The sequence below is a fragment of the Lathyrus oleraceus genome, chromosome 4 (assembly GCF_024323335.1).
Source record: "Lathyrus oleraceus cultivar Zhongwan6 chromosome 4, CAAS_Psat_ZW6_1.0, whole genome shotgun sequence".
Taxonomy (NCBI): domain Eukaryota; kingdom Viridiplantae; phylum Streptophyta; class Magnoliopsida; order Fabales; family Fabaceae; genus Lathyrus; species Lathyrus oleraceus.
The window spans coordinates 350037246-350059069 of record NC_066582.1 but is presented as its reverse complement, the minus strand read 5'-3'; the positions used below and the strand labels follow the sequence as shown (position 1 = coordinate 350059069).

At 40.0% G+C, this 21824-nt stretch overlaps 1 protein-coding gene across 1 annotated transcript; it reads right to left on the bottom strand.

Annotated features, from left to right (window-relative positions):
• Window positions 1-2414: 2414 nt before the first annotated feature.
• LOC127137386 (uncharacterized) lies at window positions 2415-4902 on the bottom strand. The gene is made up of 4 exons (XM_051063853.1): window positions 4815-4902; window positions 4314-4433; window positions 4104-4199; window positions 2415-2785 (listed from the first exon to the last, which is right to left on the bottom strand). Exons 1-4 carry the CDS (start codon window positions 4900-4902, stop codon window positions 2415-2417), a joined length of 675 nt encoding a protein of 224 aa, XP_050919810.1.
• Between the last annotated feature and the right edge of the window lie 16922 nt (window positions 4903-21824).

The window sequence follows — 21824 nt, the reverse complement described above, 5'->3', positions numbered from 1 at the left end:
CTAGAAAGAACCTGAGTTCTCCCATCAGACTCGTCTCAAACTCTGCCTGCATATAATTAGCAAATTCCTTGCACAAAGTAGCATTAGAAGAACAAAATATGATATCATCAATGTAAATTTAAACAACAAGAACGTAATTTTTGAATGACTTATAAAATAATATTGTATCAACTTTCCCTCTGGTGAAATAATTTTCTAAAATAAAATTGCTTAGTCTTTCATACCATGCAATGGGAGCTTGTTTCAGACCATTCAAAGATTTATTAAGCTTGAAAACAAAATTTGGTTTTTTAGGATTTTCAGAACCAGAGGGTTGGTGTACATACACTCCTTTAGTAATGTAACCATTCAGAAATGCACTCTTAACATCCATTTGATACGATATGATGTTATGATTAACAACAAAGGAAATTAAGAGACGAATAGACTCTAACCCTGCAACTAGTGTAAAGGTTTATGTGTAGTCAATCCCTTCTTGCTGACTATAACCTTGTGCTACCAGTCGAGTCTTGTTTCTTACTACCTCTCCTTGTTCGTTCAGCTTGTTTATAAAGATCCAATTTGTTCCAATAACGTGAGTTTCTTTGGGTCTTGGCACCAGATCCCACACGTCATTTATAGAGAATTGATTTAATTCCTCTTGCATAGCTAGAATCCATTATGTGTCCAGAACTACTTCATCAATTGATGTAGGCTCCATCAGAGACACCAAACCCATAAGAATCTCTTCAAAATGTTTAAATGAGGATCTGGTTCTGATAGGTTCAAATTTGTCTCCTATAAGAATGTGAATATCTTTGTTTGTGCCTTCTTAGAGGAGTTTGAGCTTCACCAGCTTTTGGTTGAGGAGCTTCAAAGTCTTTTGCTTCAGCTTCTTTGGCTTATGAACTCTTTCCTTCAGAACCTGAATAAGTGATCTCCAGATCTCCAAAATTCTCAACTAGCTTTGACTTTTCAGAGTCAAGCTTATCATTGATTGCAGACTTGTTATTAATCATGCGCTTCATAGGCTTATTTACTTTGATCTTCAGATCCAGTAGTAAAATCAGAAGCCGCGCAGCTTGATAGGCAGTTGTAGCACCTGCAATATATTCTGCTTCACAGGTTGACAAAACAAGAACTGATTGTTTCTTGGAACACCAATAAATAGGACTTCCCAGAAACTTAAACAAGTACCTAGAGGTACTTCTTCTGTCAACTTTGTCTCCATACCAATCAGAATCTGAGTAACTCATAAGTTCTAAGTCAGTTTCCGCACCAGAAGGGAAAAAACTCCATACTTCAAAGTTCCTTTTATATACCTCATAATTCTCACATTAGCTTGGTAATGAGACCACCTCACTTTACTTATAAACATACTCACCATTCCAACTGCATAACAAATATCAGGTATGGTATTACACAAGTACCTCATAGAACCTACCAACTGCTTGAACATTGTCGCATCTACATCATCACCATCAGAATCCAATTTTTTGATTTGTATTAGCAGGTGTGACAACAACTTTACAATTCAACATCTCAAATTTATTCAGAAGATCAAGTTCATATTTCAGCTGATGTAAAGTTATGCCTTTCTCAGAGTACATAGTCTTCATCCCTAAAAAATAAACCATATTTTCTAGATCAATCACCTCAAACTCATTCATCAGCTCCTTCTTGTACTTAGCTATCTCATGTTCACAACTTCCTGTTAGCAATATGTCATCAACATACAGACACACCAGAATCATATTGTCTTCATAAGTATGTTGAACATAGACACCATACTCCATCTCATATTTCTGAAATCCATGCTTCTTGAAAAATGAACCAATTTTCAGATTCCAAGCTCTAAGGGCTTTTTTCAGTCTATACAAAGCTTTGTGTAATATGTACACCATACCTTCCTGATTCTTTTTCTCAAATCTAGGAGGTTGTGACATATAAACCTCTTATTCTAATGGACCACACAAAAATGCATATTTTACGTCTAAATGCATCAGAGGCCAATTACTATTAGTAGATATCGCCAGCCTGATTGTTTCATATCTTGCTACAGACGCAAACACTTCAAAGTAATCTAACCCAGGTTTCTGATGAAAACCTCTCACAACTAACCTTGTTTTATGTTTGCCAATTGATCCATATGGATTTAGCTTCACCTTATAAACCCATCTTACGATGATGTCTTTCTTAGTCTTTGGAAGTTCTATCAGCTTCCAAGTCTTGTTTCTCTCTATGGAATCAAGTTCTTCTTTCATGGCCTTCAACCAGACTTTCTGCTTGAGAGCTTCTTCCGTACTCACGGGTTCATAGTCTACTAACATGGCACACTGAATAACTCCCCCTTCACAATCTACTTCAATATCTTATAGCATGTCAAACTCTGCAAACCTTCTCGGAATGTTTCTAATTCTTTGTGGCCTCTGAACTTATTTAGAACCTTCTGATTCTGGAACAATATCAGATGCTGTAAACCTCCTCTGAATGTTCCTGATTCTATGAACTTGTTCAAAACATTCTGATTCTTGAACAATATCAGATACTGAAACTCCAGAAGTACCGACTTCAGAAGCATGACCACCTTCAGAATCTAGAATATTCCCAGATTCTAGACTACCACCAGAATCTAAATTACCATCAGAATATGGAACACCAGAATCTGAATCACCATCAGAATCTAGATCAGAATCATATTCTTCCTTAGAACCAATCTTTCCTTCTGATTCTGACTCACTCCCAGAATCATTTTCAAGCTCTGACTCATTTTTAGAATCAGAATCAATATCTTCAGAAGTTAACTCTGCACTAGAGTTAGATTAAGACTTGCTTCAATCCCATACTTCTGACTCTTTCACAATAACCTCTTTGTTGACTTCAACCTTATTAGTAAGTGGAAAGTAAATCTTATAAGCACATGTACTATGATACCCCACTAGTAGCATCACATTGCTTCTATCATCCATCTTCTTTCTAGTAACATCTGGAACGTGTTTATAACAGATAAAACCAAATACTCTGAAATGACTCACACGTTGCTTATCTCCAGTTCACCTCTCAAAAGGAACAATTTCCTTCAGCTTCTTGGTTAGACACCTGTTGAGCATATATGTTGTAGTGACAACAACTTCTCCCCACAAAGTGTTAGCAAGCTTCTTCTCCTTCAGCATGCACCTTGTCGTATCAAGCAAAGTTCGGTTTCTCCTTTCAGCAAGACCATTATGTTAAGGAGTATATAGAGGAGTCACTTTATGCTCAATTCCATTTTCCTCATAGAACTTCTTGAACTCTGTAAAGTTATACTCACTTTCACCACCAGTTCTTAGAATCTTCAGAGTCTGACCATTATGTTTCTCAGCCTTGATTATGAATTTCTTAAATTCAGCAAACACCTTCTATTTGAAATTTATAAGGGATACCCATGTCATCCTTGTGAACTCATCCACAAATGCCGCAAAGTATTTATTCCCTCCTAGTGAAGGTTCTGGAAATGGTCTACACACATCAGAATGCACTACTTCCAAAGCATATTTTCCTCTTGGAGCTACTTTTGATGCAAACAGAAGTCTTGGTTGCTTCCCTCTCATGCACATATTTCATGACTTTTCTGGTTTCTTAATTACAAGAATTCCACGTACCAGTTTCTTTGAATTCAGATGCCCTAAGATTACGAGGTTCAAATGACCAAATCTTTTGTGCCACAACACTTTCCTTCACAACACTTGTTGCACGAAGGCATTCAGAGTCTGAGGTTTTAACATTCACCTTGAATGTTCTATTCCTTCCCTGTTCTGACTCCATAATCATCTTTTGATTACAATCATAAAACTTCAAAAGATTCTCCTTCATGGTAACCAAGAATCCTTTTTCAATTAATTAGCCTACATTCATCATATTACTCTTCATGCCAGGAACATACCTAACATTCTGAATTAACGGAGATTTGCCATTATTCAGAATCACTCTGACATTCCCCATTCCTTTAGCATGCATATACTTATCATCATCACATCTGATCTTAGTCCTCTTCCCAGAGTCAAAATCAACCAACCATTTCTTATTTCCAATAAGATAGTTTGAACAACCAGTGTCCATATACCACCAGTCTTCTAGAGACTCACTATCAGAATCAGAAGCAATTAATAACACGTGTTCATCATCAGAACTTCTAGATATATTTCCTTCTTCTGATTTCCTCTCCTTGTTTGACCAATAATCTACAACGAAGTGGCCAAAATTCTTACAACAGTAACATTAAACTTTTCTCCTGTCATACTTCTCCTTTCCCTTCTAACTCCCAGAAGTTGAGGTTTCTGACTTCTGAGACCTACCATGTATTTTCTTGGCTTCTAACCAAGACTGCTTCTGGTCTTTCTTGACAAAAGAAACTTTTAGAGCCTGCTCTACCTCTCTCTCAGAAACTTTTAGAGCCTGCTCTATCCCTAATAATCCTAAATAAAATATTCATTAAGTATTTATCATAAACTTTAATAAATTCTAATTATATTTTTTCTATATCTTTAGGTAGTATAATAAACCGAAAGAGTTTAAAGTGATTGAGACTGGTTTCATAGTATGTGAGGCTCCCGGCCAGTATGGTATCAGAGCCTCGTTAAGGAGAAGGGATGCATATGGTGTGAATATAGTAAAGAGAGTGAGTAAGGGAGAAAACCACTTAAACATGGAAACATTTGAACCAAACAGTCAACCTATTACTACTACTTCTTCTTTATCGCTTCCTAAACTCTGTAAAAAGACAAATTCTCATAAAATAGAAAACCTTATTGAGTATTCTCATGTTCCAGAAGATGCTCAAATTTCCGAAACAATACCTTCTCTATTAAGCCCGTACACATCTTCAAAAGACAAAGAAGTGTTACCAGATCCATTTGAAATCTTATCTCTACAAACCGCCCTCATATGAAAGAATACGTCCAGTCGTCTAGACTAGACCAATGTAGCTTAAGAGCTACAAACCAGGAGCAGTACGTAGATTCGGAGATTCCCCAGTATCTCATAAATCACTGGAAGACTGAAGGATATACAGCCTTACACTTTGGGGCTGTCAGGCTCATTCTTTCCCTACACAGAAGGAAGAACCAACCTGTCTTTTGCAAAATAGCTCTACTGGACTCAAGCTACCTCCAATATGAAAACATTGTGATAGGAACAGTTCTCACCACACTTCATGCAGGGAGTGATGCCCTCACCATTTTTCCAAACTATAACGTAAGTCTCAATGATAATATGTTATCCACGAGACTAAAGGTACAGATCCAGATCACTAGATCTGACCAAGTACCAGAAGCCATGACAACTACTCTCCATCACTAGATAATATACCTCTTGCAGAATCACTCGATAGATCTCCATCTCTCAGGTTGCTCTTCTGATTCACTATTGGTTGTCACCAATAAAGAAGAAGACACACCCTCTATAGTCCAAATTTTGAGAAGGATTATAAGGGAAGAGTTAACTCATCTAATTCCTCTTGAATGGATAACCAACTACGAGAGACTCCATGTTGATATAAGGCCTATCCAATCCCAAGAGGCTACTTTCAGAAGATCTATTGACAAGACGGTCAAGACGATTTTCAAAAAGCCAGACGAAGGGTCGACCTCAATGTCTCCAATCTTCCAGACAATGATGATCCAACCAGTTTTAAAAGAAGATTGGTGTCATGTCTATGCTGTTACAACAAAAGGAAAACCCATTTACGCTGATAAAATAGATGGTCACTTTGTTTGGGATATTGATCCCATAAGATGTGACCCGAATTGTGACTGTTGGGTGCATGACAATGATATTGACCGCGATATCATTCTTCCCAAAACAAAGAAAAAATGGAGGTGTAAACCCTATCCACCACCTCAAAGAAGATTTAATCCGGATAATGGTCCATGGGTAGGAATCGATGGGAAAAAGAAACCCCTCTCTGTCTATGAGGAAGGACTAAAAATCCTCAAGAAAGAAGGATTGTTACCACCTGATGATCCAACTCTTGTTACATGGTCACCAACAAACCATTGTAAGGCACTACATCCTCCAGCTGTTGTCCAACAAACTCCTTGTTTTATGTACTCAGTTGCAACTTCAGAGTACGAGCGACAATTTCCTTCCATGGAAAGGAAAATGGATCCAATCACAGGCAGAACATCTAAACCCTTCATTCATCCTAGTGAAGTCCAGCCCGATGGGAAACTTAAGCCTTTAAGTCAAGCTGAAGAAGTGCTAAATTGGCAATCTGAAAACATGGTTTCTCAAAATTAGATTCTCTAAAGCCTTGACAAAAGGGTGGATAAGATTGCTGAGAAAATTGATGAGACAGATGACAATTTTAAGACTTAATCCCAAAAAATGTAGAAGCATTACAGGAGCTTAAAAGCCCAAGTATCTCAACTGGATCGTGATTTGCGGCAGATGTTAGAAGAGAGAACTTTTGGAAAAACGTTTGACCAAAAGGAAAGAGAAATCATAAATCTAAAAGGCCAATTAAAAGAGATAGATGATTTCTTAAGAGCCTTTCATGAAAGAAAGCCCAAGCTTGTTGAAAACTCTTTCTTTGACCCTCCTGCTTTTCCTACATATTTCAAACAACCAGAAAGGCCTTCTCCTTTCTACCCTACCTATGTTTCATCACCACCAGATTAGGTTAGATACATACCTACAGCTTATAGGCCAAAATCTACTAGAACTGCAACTCCCTCGACCTCCAAGACAAAAGGAAAAGCTTCATGCCTAAGCGCCCCATCCTCAGACTCTCAGGATATCCCTGAAACACCTCCTCCAAAATACAAAAGGAATAAGAAACTCCTGATAAAGGTTTCCAAGCCATGGCGATCACTAGAAAGTACGAATCTTCCCAGGAAAATCACCATCTTGCTGAAACATTGGCACACAAGGAAGATGAGTCCTTGACAGATAGTGACAATAACTTTGATCAGGAAACATCTACTAATGAAACACTAGGATCTGTTTCACCAAAATCAGAATCTGAAGACAACTATATCCCAAGACTCTTCATGGCAAAAATAAAAGAGGAAGATTCCTTTTTTGAGGAAGAGTCCCCTGAAGAAACTCTGATCCCTGAAAGGATTAAACCAAATGGCGGTCCTTGGTTCACCTTTGATGATATTCCACCCAGCCGCTGGAGAAAAAGACTACTTGGTTTGGAGCTTGGCTTGACACCCAGATGATGAAAACAAGTGCATATAGCTATAAGATCATTGAAGAATTTTGCTGCAGGATGACAGGAACGACGAAAGAATGGTATCACAATCTTGGAACCTTCAAACAAGATGAGTTACACCGTCTAGAAACTACAGCTAATATTCTTGGTGTACTTCACCGTGAATTTATTGGTGATATGTGTAACACCTCAAAATTTGCCCTCCTCTCTTGGGACTAGCTTAGCATATTGCATTTCATTTTTAGGACATTAGTCATTGCATCTTTGCATATCATGTGGCAACATCAAGCAAGTCATCCTCCTAAGTCTTGGTCAGCAGATGAGGAGGTTGAGAGATTCAAGCCTGAGGGTTTCATGGAGTTGATCACTAATCATCTGGGGGTTTGTGCTTCAATAAGGGTCTTGGTTCCTCAAGGAGGTTGATCATCATCTTGGTTGAAATGGTACATCATCATCATCATGGTCTTGTCATCACCAAGAGATTTATTATGCTCGATCAGATTCCTTGAGATTAGGGTTTTAACCTCTGGTCAACCCTAATCATCTGCATTGTGCCAATCAGGGTTTGTCAAAGAGATGAGGTCTTTCATGGATATGGGGATCATCACTTGGTTTTAATGAGCTTGTGGAAGATAGGGTTTCATTGTGAAGCCATTTCATCAGGAGATTGAGGCTCAAGCTCAACAGTCAAGCTGAAATTCATCTATCAGTCAACAAAAGTCAACCAAAGGTCAAATGATGGATTTGGAGGTGGGAGAGGGTTAGAAACACTTCATTCATGCCCAAACAAGTTTCATTTGACATTTCAAACATCAACATGGAAGAAAATAAAGTCAGATGAAAACTTTCCAAAAATAGAAAGTGACTTGTAATTCAAAATTGCCAAAAATGGAAAGGTTGTCTCCTCAAAATTACATGTCCAAAAATGCTTCAAATGAAATTTTGTCCAACATGAAAGTTGTATATCTTGTTCTCACCTTTCCAAAAAGTCCAAGAACATGAATTTCTCATGTGTGGTTGGCAAGTTATGGATCAATCTTGGTCAAGAAAATTTGAATTTCAAAAGGGCATAACTTTTGAACCAAAAGGCCAAATGGAGTGGGATTTTTTGCCACATTCTTGTCTTGACATGCTCTATCCAATTCAAGCATCAAAATCCATGAATTTCCATTGCAAAAAAATTGGACTTTCCATTTGAATTTTGGAGGGAAAAATGCAATTTGAAAATTATGCTTTGAATTCACTTGATTCCACTTGCCTTGGCTTAGAAACAGCATTTTGAAGTGAATTGGTTCAGAAACCTTGCACTGTTACATTGGTTATTTCATGTACAAGGCAATTTGCTAATGTACACTAAAACTTGCATTTCACTTAAACCTTTGCATTAGCCTAATCATGATTAGTGAACATGTTTAACAACACATATAAAAGCTAAATCATAACTGTTTTTTTTGCTAATCATAACAGAATTGTGAAATTGAGATCTAGATCCAAAAATTCTTCAACTTTTTCTCTCAACTTTTCTCCATTTTTCTGCATAAACATTGCATCATTCTTGATCAATCCTTCATCCATGTGCATAATTGAGTTGAATTGAAGCAAGACAACAAGGTTTTCGAGCAGATTCAAGAACTGTTGCAAGTGTGTTCATCAATGGCAATTCGAGTTTTCAGCTAGATCGTGCGCAATTAACATCAAAACTTTCATCCAAAGCATCATATGAGAGCTGGAGAACATCTGTTTCACTGTGCCAAGGCCTGAAAGCATCGAAATCATTTCTGCCATTCAATAGAGGTCAGTTTTCGAATGTGATAATTCTTGAAATTGATACACGCTTTTGGTAGATATTTGAGTGTAGGTTAATCTGCAATTTGAATCATTGAATTTCATGGAGAAACAAGGAAGTTATGTTGATTTTAAGATTCATGAGTGAAAATGTTTTCCTTCGAATCTTTTAATTTAGGATGAATTAGGTTAAGATGATGTTAGATTGTTGATGTGCGATGAAAGATGAATCGAATGGTATATGTATGATGAATTTCTGTGATGTTTGGATCATGATGATGAAGAACAGGATGAACACGTGATGAATCTTAGGGTTTTTAGTTTCCAGAAGTGTTTTGATCTTATGAAGCTCGGTTTGCATGCTTTTGTTTGTTTTCCGCCCATGTACCAATCGCGCCTTGCCACATCACTTAATGAAACGGTGCGTTTCATTAAGTGAGCGCTTCAATTCAAAAATGGAGCGCGTTCGATTCCTGGCTCCGGCATCTCATATTTTGCCTTTTTGCATTTTTATACACTTATGCACTCATGTGTTCATCTACTTGTTTCATGCATTTTTAATTTTTTCACCTCATTAGAAAATTCATAACTCATTGATTACTTATCCAAATCACATGAGGTTTTTTGCATGATGATCCTTGTCATGCCTAATATTTTATGGTGATTTTTCCAGAAATTATACACGTGTGGATTTTTAAATTGCCTAGGGTTTGCTCATGCATATGCCTTCTTGCACCTTGCTTGCTATTTTGTTTGTGAAATAATGATGCTTAATCCAATGGAGCTGAAAATTTACATGCCTAATATAGACACTTTGATTGATCTTTTGGCTTTGAGTTTGTATTTTTATCATGCTTGGTTGTTGAGATATGAGCTGATCATTGGAGGTGTGACAATGTGTGTCACACCATTTCTTGTCCAATTTGATGATTTTATTTACCACTCCAAATAAATGTCAAATGATCTGAATTTGTGCATGATGATACTTCTGGATGTTAAGTTTGAGTGTGAATTTTTGTAGAACTTTTGAGTGCATTTCCAATTTGTTTGAGAATTTCTTTTCTGTTTGACCATTTGTGGACTTTCTGAGAGTCATGAACTTAGATGATTTGTGAAATTCTTGATGTTTATCTTATGAGCTTGAAATTTTTCCCATTGATTCTAGACTCTTTGAAGTTTGTCTTGGCTTTGGTTTGATGTCCATATCATGTTTGGATTCTGTTTTGTGCTTGTGTGAGGTTGATGCATGATTTTGTGCTTCATTTGAGCTTGTTTTGCCTTACCTTGCCTTATGGAATTTATTTGACATGCTTCCAATTGTCCAAATGACTTGAATTTTGGTATGATGATCATGTGATGTGTGCTGTTTAGCCATGATGTTTATGGAGATTTATTGATTTATTTTTGAGTTAGTTTGGATTGATTCATTCTGTTTGGTCCAATGAGCTTTGAACTTGCATGTTTTGCACTATTTGGATTGTGAAATAATTTTGGTGCATGATATGAACATGGGACCTTTTGGATGATGTTTTGATTTGATTGAACTTGATTATTACCAATTTTCATGTTCTGTTTTGAATTATTTCTCCCTCTTTGACCCTAGGCCTTGTCCTAGTGGTTAGTGCTTATGTTTGAGTTGTGTTTTCAGGACAAGAAGCATATGGCCTTGAGGAGTTTGATTCATTTGCTCATTTGGATTGATATTTGGTTGATGTTGATTAACATTAAGTTGTTTTGTAGGTGGATTAGCTCCTTTGAGTTGAGCTTGTGCTTTTCTTGATGCATTGCTTGTTGTCTGTTTGTACAGTTAACTGTTGACTATTAGCCTGTCTGTTTGACTGTTTGAGTTGAATACTAACTGAGCTAGATTGTTTTCAGGTACATTAGTTGCTATAGTTCATTGTGAACTTGCTTTTGCTGTTGCTTGGTTGCTTAACCAATTGAGGTATAACTCACTAACTTCATGTAGTCTGGAAGACCTGGCCTGTTATTTGGTCAGACACCTGTCTGAAGTCCTCCTTAAGAGGCAATGCTTGTGATTGTTTATCTTTGTGCCAAGCAGGAAAAGACCTTTGATAAGGCAATTGGCAGATACAAGAGATGTGCAATCCATCTCCTGCTATTCAGTCGAGTCATCCCTTTGCTCACACAACTGGTGTTGATGCATCGTGGATATTAACCCAAGATCTATGTTGAGTCAGTCATAAGTGTAGAAGGGTTCCCACTTTCTGAACCCACACTTCCTTTGTCTAAAGCTCTCCCAGGCCAGGGATAAGAGCTGTGAGGCACACCCCTCACTTCCTATTTCATCTGCTTCACCCTAACTCTCAATGTTAGGGTTAAGAGCTAACATCACCTGATTACAGTTGTCTTGCTTTTGCAGCCTAACCCTTGTGTGAGCCCACTTTGTCTGTATATAGTGTGTGCTAATTGTGTTTGTTTGCTTGGTTTTGATTATGCTTGCATGCTTTGTTTTGCCTGTTTAGGATAGCTTGCTGCCTATGCAAGTTAGATAGAAAACTCAACCTAGGACCATTGTGGAATACATGATAACTATTAGGCTCGAGTCAGTCTCCCTTCTAGTTGGTCATTTCCCAGTCTCTGGTTAGGAGAAAGTTTCTCCCCTGTTCAGGGGAACTACGTTGCCCTGATCCTCATACCAGATGAGGTACGTAGGCAGGAGATCGTACGAGATCTCTCCGGGCACCCTTTTTCTTTTTGTGTGTGTTTGCTTGACAGTTGCTAGGCTCGAGTGCCAGACTCCTTAGTAACTTGTTGTTTGTTGTCCTATTGTTGTGTGCTTGGAGTTCGATATAAGTCCAACAAGTGGCATTTGGTTTCCAGTGTGGGTTTGTTTGGTTCGGAGTCTGATGTAAGTCTAGCTATTGGCATTCGGTTTCCATGTTTGCCTGTTTGTGCGTTTGTTTTGACGTCTCAGCGTCTGTGCGTGTGTTTTGTTTGGCGTGCGTGAGCCGAACTATGGTAGCTCTGATTCTCATTCCAGATGAGATACGTAGGCATAGGATGCGATATCCTAGCGAGCTCGTTCCCCTCTTCTCCCACCTGTGTTATTTCCAGTGTGTGTGTGTGTGATGTTTGTGAGCAATTTCTTTTAGCAACCTTATCCTATCTTTTTGAGCGTGGATCCCGTCGAGTACGACGGACGTGAGGGGTGCTAATACCTTCCCCTTGCGTAACCGACTCCCGATCCCATCTCTCTTTGGTCGCGAGACCATGTCTTTTCCAGGTTTACTTCGAGCGTTTCCTTTCCCTCTTTTGGGATAAATAATGCACGGTGGCGGCTCTGTGTTGTTTTTGTTTTAGCCCGCCGGTCGTTTTTCGCGGATGCGACAGCTGGCGACTCTGCTGGGGACTTGAGAAGTTGACCTTTTGTTGGTCCATCTTCCCTAAGCGAGTCTCTCCTAGCGCTCTAGGATAGTTAGGTTGCTTGTGTTGCTCTATTTATCGCATTTATGATTATTATGATTGTATATTTGCATAAATGTTTGCATGCATCATACTGTCATTCTGCTGTCCTCTGTACAGGTGGTTCCTTTGTTTTGGGGTGGGTGTTCTGAGTGGGGCTAAAACCCAGGCCCGAGTATACACCTAGGATTAGTGTGGTCTCACGTTCCTCATTTGCTTTATCAGCATATTGTTGCAACGTGACATGCCACAAGCCGGACGAGGTTCATTTGAGAGTGCTCTTCCTTTGTGGGGTTCCACTTTGGTTGGGTCACCTCATCTGAGCTATTGACTTCGGTGACCGATCATTCCCGGATCTTTGGTTTAGACGATCTTAAGGGAGCTACAACGGCACACCTGAAAGGGCAAACCCGTTGAGTATCTTTGCCCGATTGTCGAGACTATTATCCGCCTTAGGACAACCTGATTAGAATTTACCTGTGAGGGGAGGGTGATTTTTACAGATGCATGTTCTGTTGGTGACTTTGATGGTGACTGATGGTTCCGTTGATCAGAGTCCTATTTATAAGTCGGATTTATGGATTTATGTCCGAGACGTCGGAGTGCTATCCGTGTTATTTATCAGTGGGGATCCGTTTATTTCAGGATTCCCCGGGCCGATTCAGTGGATTTTATAGTTATCAGATCAGTGAATCTCTGGTGATGATGGTGATGTACCTTTCAGTTCCGTTTATTTCGGAACCTTGAGTTGGACTTATGATTAATCAGTACCTCAGATGATAGTGATCAGTTCAGAGATCAGGCTTCAGTGCAACGAGTGTTCAGATGACTTGGAGGATGGCACAATGCATTGCATTCATTCGTCAGCATCATTCACATCTTGCATTTACCTGCATCTAACACATGTTTACCCATATGCAGGGACATTCTTGATCGAGATCCTGGTTGAGAGACTTCTTTGCTCAGATATGAGGACCGGTTTGAAAGATGATGTTGTCTATAGCTTCTTCGACCCAGAGATCAGTGTGCTGAAGGATATGATAGCATTGATTGCACCCGACCATGTGGGGATGTTCCGGGAGGCATACGGTGGTATTCTGAAGTTGGTTTTCAGGCTCACTGACAGTGATAGGAGCGCCATTCATACTCTTCTCCAGTTCTATGACCCGGGTTTGAGATGTTTCGTGTTTCCGGACTACTTGTTGGGACCTCTGATGGAGGACTATGCTAGCATCTTGGGTATTCAGATCCGAGATCAGATCCCTTTTTGTGCCATTCAGAGAGAGCCCGATATCGCTGAGATTTCTCGTGCTCTTTATTTGAGCCCAGAGGTGACAAAAGGGGGTCTGAAAGAGAAGGGAAAGTTACCCGGTTTTCACTTGAGTTTCTTGGAGGCCAAGGCCAAGGAACATGCTGCTATGGGTAGTTGGAAGACCGTCTGTGCCTTGATTGCTGTAAGCATTTATGGGACCATCCTGTTTCCTAATCAGAAGAGCTTTGTGGACCATAACGCCATCAGATTGTTTACACAGAGGAATCCCATTCCTACCCTGATCGGAGATGTCTACTACTCGGTTCATAACAGGAACGAGAAGAGGCGTGGTGGATTGATCCGATGTTGTGCTCAACTGCTGTACAAGTGGTTCATGGGGTATTTGCCTTCCAGAGGTGCTTTTGTCGCTCTTGATCCTACGGTCAAGTGGTCGGTCAAGTTGATGGGTTTGCGAGCCACTGATATAGCTTGGACTCATAACGGTATGGCTGGACGGGATTTCATATATAGCTGCGGGAGATTTCCCAATGTGCCTCTTATAGGAGTTCAGGGTTGCATTAATTATAACCCGACGCTTCTTAGAAGACAGATGGGGTTTGCTATGGAGGTTCCTCCTCTCGAGCGCGAGATTCAGGAGTCTTTCTATTTCCCGGCTGAGGGTAATCTGACACGGTTGAAGCAGGTGTCTGGGGCATGGCGAAATATCCGGAGGAAGGTCAATGTTCCTTTTGGCAAGGTTAACAGCATGTCCTTTCCCCCATTTGATGATTGGCTTCGGAAGAGAATTGAGCTCACGTATCTACCTTTTCTTGGAGGTGATCCTTGGTGTCCTTTGATTGAGGGTCCGCGTTCTTCTGTCAGTATGGAAGAATTCCTCGAGATGAAGAAAGCTAGAGATCAGTTGCTTGTAGAGAAAGCTGAATTGGAGATGAGTGTTGCTCGGATTCAGATGTCTAATCAGGAGATCAGAGTGAGGATGGAGGGTCAGGATAAGCGACATGCCCTGGAAGCAAGGCGCTTTGAGATGGACACTGCCTATTATCGGAAGATCAACCAAGCATTGGAGTCGTCGACAAAGGAGCACGACATCACCAAAGAAAGATTAGCCAGAGCTACAAAGGTCATTGAAGATGAGAAGAGGAGGCAAATCCTTGTGAAGACCCAGAGAGATGCCAGAGTCGGAGTTCTTATTGCTGAGTGGGAAGCAAAGATGAAGACCAAGGAAGCAGAGAACGCGAAGATCACTGCTGAGAGGGATCATTATCAGGCTGAGAGAGATCATTACTTCAGGCAGATGAAGATTCACCAGAAATAGATCGGGAGATTGCAGCAGGAGAACACCGAGCTCAGGTTCGCCGCAGAGTTTGCCAAGATGGTTGATGATGTAGGGCCTTCTGTGGGACCTTCTTCAGTATAGACCTTTCTCATTTGTGTGGATTACCGTCAGGCCTGTTGATGGAATTCACTTTCTTGTATTTCCTTCCTGATTCTGGAGATTTGTATATGGCTTGTATCAGCTCGATGTATGACTTTTGCACTTATGGTGCACTTTTGATATATAGTGGTTGTTTTCACTCAGTGATTGATCTTCAAGCTTTATTTGCTTTCCCGTATGCACTCATACAGCACACACATGGTTGGGTGGTATTATGCTAAATCATATATCTCTGATCTGTATGATGAAACCAGATGATTGAATGTCAGAATATTGATGCTGGATTATTATCTGTCTCGATGAAACCAGGATCGAAAAGACGGAGTGTTCCTCATACGGATAGACATTGCATTCATGCATAATCATAATAACTTGTATTCTATTTTGCAGGTGTCAGTGTCTAACCTGTTTGATTGATACAGGAAGGATGAATCCATCCAACGCCGACGTTCTCGCCCTGAAAGAGAAGATAGGTGAGTTGTTCAACATCATGCAAGGGCTCGCCGTAGGGCAGAAAGCAATTGCTGAGAGGTTGGAGAGGATTGAAAACTGGTTGAGAACGGGGGAAACTCAGGGAAAGGCTCCGTCATCTGTAGTAAAGAAACCCCCTAGCAGTGGTCAACTCAGGATGGAGGTTGAATCAGGTGGTGCGCAGGCAAAAAGAGAACGCAGTAAGGATTGTTATTGTCACACCCCGATAAAAATAAGCTAATTATTTAATTTAAGTTAATATTATATTTATTAATTTAATTAAATAATTGGAATTTTGGAATATTATTATTATTATTATTGGAATAATAATTATTGGAAAATATATATAAGTTGGGAATAAAGAAAAAGAGTCTCATTTGGTAAAGAAGGTTTTTACGTGAAAAACAGAGAAGCGGCTGAAAGGAGGAAAAAGGGCAAAGAGGAAGAGCTAGAGAGCAAGGGTTGAAGAACGAAAAAGCTTGAAGCTCAAAGTTGCCGGATTAACTCAGGTAAGGGGGGTTTATCGTCGTTTAATGGGTATTATGGGTTAACATGTAATGGGTAGTGATAAGCCATTGATTTGACCCTAATTGGGATGTTGAATGCTGAAAAGTTGTGTTGGATAAGTTGTATTAAAGATGTAATTGAATCGGTATTGGTGTGAGTGGTAATTTTCCAAAAACGTAGCTTTTTACGGAATTGGAATCGGAGGTCCGGAAGTCCTCCAACAGCGGAAAATGCAGAGAATTCTGCATTCTGCTTTGTGTTAACGCAGGAATAGCTTTCTGTCTTGCGTTAACCGGTTAACCCAGGGTGTTAACCGGTTAACACTGTTATAAATTGTGAAAAACTGCTGTTTTGTCTGCGTTAACCGGTTAACCCAGGGCGTTAACCGGTTAACACTGTTGCGTTTTGCCAGAAAGTGTGTTCTGTGTTGCGTTAACCGGTTAACCCAGGGCGTTAACCGGTTAACACTGTTGAAAAGTGGGAAAATTGGTATTTTAATGTTGTGAACATAATTGGGGATTGGCCTATATCGGTGTGTGATATAGTAGGGATTATTTTCCCGTTGTTTTGAGTAGGATAGGTATTAGTAGCGTGTGCTAATACTGTGATTGAATTATTTGGCATGACATGATATAATTATGTGATAAATATGTTGATGATGTGTGAAAATATGCATAATGTTGGGAATGTATGTATTATGCATGTGTTGGTGAATGGACTGTTTTATGGCTTAGAGTGTGAGCATATGTCCATTGTGGATTGTTGTTGATGATGTTGCATTGCTAGGTGAATTAGCATGCATATTGTGGCCTTTATGGTGGTAGCTAATTCCCATGGTGAGGAATTAGTGAGTAAATCATTGTAGATTGTTGTTGATGTTTGCATGCTAGGTGATTAGCGTGCATAGCATAGCCCTTGGGGTGGTAGCTAATTCCCATGGTGAGGAATTAGTGAGTGAGTCACTAGGTCTCAAATGAGTGGGACTAGTGGGCTTGGTAGCCGTATCTGGATTTGATCGGTGAGGTTGAACTATATGTTCACGAATAGTCGGTACCGCATGCATGGAGTCTCATTGCATAATGTATGTATGGCGTATAATATGAATGGATGTATTCCAATATTATACGTGTGTTTGTGTTGGCATTGAGTATGAGTATGAATTGTGTTGGTATTGAGTATGATATTTGAGTTGATGTGCCGTTACTGAATGTGTGATGTGATTAGGGTGATTAATGTGTTAAATTACTTAACATGACATGATATTTTATAATGCTTGTTATATCGATTGAGGAACTCACCCTTACAACTATTTTTCAGGTAACGAGCTGTGATTGAGTAGAAGCTAGTGCTTGGAGTCTAGTGTAGTCTCCTTAGTGGGTCATGCTCTGGTAGATGTAACATCGGGATGGGATGTTTTAAATGTTTTATTGTTGGTTGTGAACCATTTTACATGTAATGTGTTACATGTTTTGAATGATCGATTTGATCTCTATCCGCTGCGTATTGTGCAATACTTTATGTTTTGAGTTAAATAACGAGCATGACTAAATATTATGGTGAATGGTGTGAAATGATTGTGTGACACCCTTAATTGCATATTTACTCTGATATGTATATTGTTATTTTAATTAATTATTTGGGGTAGTTTAGAAGGGTGTTACATTAGTGGTATCAGAGCATAGTCGGTCGAGTCGAGTCGTAATTATTCTGTTCCCCTGTACGGGATAGGTGTTGTGTAACCCTATCAGTACTTATTGTTTTAGCTTGTTGGGTTTTCAGAATAGAGATGGCTGGAAGAGGTAGAGACGATGCTGCGATTGCTGAGGCTCTGGGTATGCTAGCTGGAGTACTTGGAGGGAATCTGAATGTTATGGGAATGGGAGCTGCTCGTCAATTGAGTGAGTTCCAGAAGAACAATCCTCCAATGTTCAAGGGAGCATACGATCCAGATGGTGCTCAGAAGTGGTTGAAGGAGATCGAGAGAATCTTCCGAGTGACTGAGTGTGCCGATAACCAGAAGGTCAGGTTCGGTACGCATATGCTGTCAGAGGAAGCAGATGATTGGTGGGTTGCTACCCGCACTGAGTTGGAATCTGCTGGGAATGCTGAGATCACTTGGGCTGTGTTCAGAGAGAGATTCCTGAGGAAGTATTTTCCAGAGGATGTTAGAGGAAAGAAAGAGATAGAGTTCTTAGAATTGAAGCAGGGCAATCGGTCTGTTACTGAGTATGCTGCTAAGTTCACAGAGCTGTCGAAGTATTACACTCCCTATGCTGAGGCTGCTGGAGAATTTTCGAAATGTGTGAAGTTTGAGAACGGGTTACGTCCTGAGATCAAGCAGGCTATTGGGTATCAGCGGATTAGAGTGTTTTCTGATTTGGTTGACTGTTGCAGGATTTTTGAACAGGATACCAAGGCTAGAGCAGAGAGCTATCAGCAAAGGGTTGATAGGAAAGGCAAGAATCAGAATGATCGTGGGAAACCGTATGCAGCTGACAAAGGTTTCCAGAGACAGAGTGGGATGAGGAGGCCTAGTGGGGGAGACTCTAGTGCCCCTGCTAAGTGTTACAGATGTGGTCAGGCTGGACATCGTATCCATGAGTGTACCAGTAATGAGAAGAAGTGTTTCAAGTGTGGAAAAGGTGGTCACTTGGCTGCAGAGTGCCGGTTGAAGACTGTGACTTGTTTTAACTGTGGAGAAGTGGGTCATATCAGTCCACAGTGTCCTAAGCCGAAGAAGGAGAATCAATCGGGAGGCAAGGTCTTTGCGTTATCGGGTTCTGAGACTTTTGCAGATGATCGTTTGATCCGAGGTACGTGTTATATTAATGGCGTTCCTCTTGTAGCTATTATTGACACAGGTGCGACTCATTCCTTTATATCTTTGGATTGTGCTGTGAAACTTAAGTTAGAGATATCTGAGATGCATGGTAGTATGGTGATTGATACTCCTGCGAAGGGTTCAGTGACTACTACTTCCGTTTGTTTAAATTGTCCCTTGAGTATTTTTAGTAGAGACTTTTGGATAGACCTCGTGTGTCTTCCACTAGGGCAGATTGATGTTATTCTGGGTATGAACTGGTTGGTGTTTAACCGAGTTTATATCAACTGTTTTGATAAGACTGTGATTTTTCCTGAGAATGAGGAAGGAAAGAGTTTGTTTCTATCAGCAAGGCAGGTGAATGAGGCAGTAGCAGATGGGGCAGAGTTGTTTATGCTGTTAGCGACTTTGGAGGCTAAAGATAAACTGGTGATTTAAGATCTAGCTGTGGTGTGTGATTTTCCTGATGTGTTTCCGGAAGAAGTGAATGAATTACCGCCAGAGCGTGAAGTTGAGTTCTCGATTGATTTGGTACCTGGTACTAGGCCGATATCGATGGCTCCGTACCGTATGTCTGCTGTTGAGTTAACTGAATTGAAGAGTCAGTTGAAAGATCTGTTGGATAAGAAATTTATTCGTCCGAGTGTGTCACCGTGGGGTGCACCAGTGTTATTGGTTAAGAAGAAAGAAGGTACTATGAGGTTGTGTGTGGACTACAGGCAACTGAATAAAGTGACGATCAAGAATCGGTATCCTTTGCCGAGGATTGATGATTTGATGGATCAGTTAGTTGGTGCGAGTGTGTTCAGCAAAATAGATTTGAGGTCGGGATATCATCAGATACGTGTGAAAACTGAGGATATTCAGAAGACTGCTTTCAGAACAAGGTATGGACATTATGAGTATTCTGTAATGCCTTTTGGTGTGACTAATGCGCCTGGAGTATTTATGGAGTATATGAATAGGATTTTCCATCCGTATCTACACAAGTTTGTTGTGGTGTTTATTGACGATATTTTGGTGTATTCGAAATCTGAAGAAGAGCATGCTGAACATTTGAGAGTGGTTTTAGGAGTTCTACGAGAAAAGAAGTTATTTGCTAAGCTGTCTAAGTGTGAATTTTGGTTAGAAGAGGTTAGTTTTCTTGGTCATGTGATTTCAAGAGGTGGTGTTGCTGTTGATCCTTCTAAGATAGAAGCGGTATCTAAGTGGGAAGCTCCGAAGTCAGTTTCTGAGATAAGGAGTTTTCTTGGACTTGCAGGCTATTATAGGAAATTCATTGAGGGATTTTCTAAGTTGGCATTACCGTTGACGATGTTGACTAGAAAGGGGCAAGCGTTTGTTTGGGACTCAAAATGTGAAGAAGGTTTCCAAGAGTTAAAGAGAAGGTTAACTACTGCTCCTATTCTGATATTACCGAGTCCGTCGGAACCATTTGAGGTTTACTGTGATGCTTCATTGTTGGGTTTGGGTGGTGTGTTGATGCAGAATAAGCAGGTTATAGCTTATGCTTCGAGACAGCTGAGGGTTCATGAGAGGAACTATCCGACACACGATTTAGAGTTGGCAGCTGTGGTATTTGTTCTGAAGTTATGGAGGCATTACTTGTACGGGTCAAGATTTGAAGTTTTCAGTGACCATAAAAGTTTGAAGTATTTGTTTGATCAGAAAGAGCTGAATATGAGGCAGAGGAGATGGTTAGAGTTTCTGAAGGATTATGACTTTGGTTTGAATTACCATCCGGGTAAAGCAAACGTAGTGGCTGATGCATTGAGTCGGAAATCATTGCATATGTCTATGTTAATGGTTAGAGAATTGGATTTAATTGAGCAGTTTAGAGACTTGAGTTTGGTGTGTGAGAGTACTCACAATAGCGTTAAATTGAGAATGTTGAAGTTAACGAGTGGTATTTTGGATGAGATTAGAGAAGGTCAGAAATCCGATGTGCTTTTGGTTGATAAGTTGACTCTAGTGAATCAAGGTCAAGGTGGTGAATTCAGAGTTGATGAGAATGGTGTTTTGAAATTTGGTAATCGGGTGTGTATTCCGGATGTTACCGAACTTAAGAAGAGTATTCTTGAGGAAGGACATCGTAGTGGCCTGAGTATTCATCCTGGAGCTACGAAGATGTATCATGATTTGAAAAAGTTATTTTGGTGGCCGGGAATGAAAAGAGAAATTGCGAGTTTTGTTTATTCCTGCTTGACTTCTCAAAAGTCAAAGATTGAGCATCAGAAGCCGTCTGGGCTAATGCAACCGTTGGCTATTCCAGAGTGGAAGTGGGATAGTATCAGTATGGATTTTGTTTCTGGTTTACCGAGGACAAGTAAGAATTTTGAAGCTATTTGGGTGATTGTAGATAGATTGACGAAATCGGCTCATTTCATTCCGATCAGAATGGATTATCCGTTAGAGAGATTAGCCGAGTTGTATATTGAGAAGATTGTAAGTTTGCATGGTATTCCGTCGAGTATTGTTTCGGACAGAGATCCTAGATTTACATCGAAGTTCTGGGAAGGTTTGCAGAGGGCTTTGGGAACTAAGCTGAGATTGAGTTCTGCATATCATCCGCAGACTGATGGTCAGACTGAGAGGACGATTCAGTCACTAGAGGATCTTTTGAAAGCTTGTGTTTTGGAAAAAGGAGGTGCTTGGGATTGTTATTTACCTTTGATTGAGTTTACCTACAACAATAGTTTTCATTCGAGCATTGGTATGGCACCGTTTGAAGCTTTGTATGGTAGGAGATGTCGGACACCTTTATGTTGGTATGAGTCCGGTGAGAGTGCTGTGGTTGGACCGGAGATTGTTCAACAGACTACGGAAAAGATTAAGATGATTCAGGAGAAGATGAGAATTGCTCAGAGTCGTCAGAAGAGTTATCACGACAAGAGGAGGAAGTCACTTGAGTTTCAAGAGGGAGATCATGTGT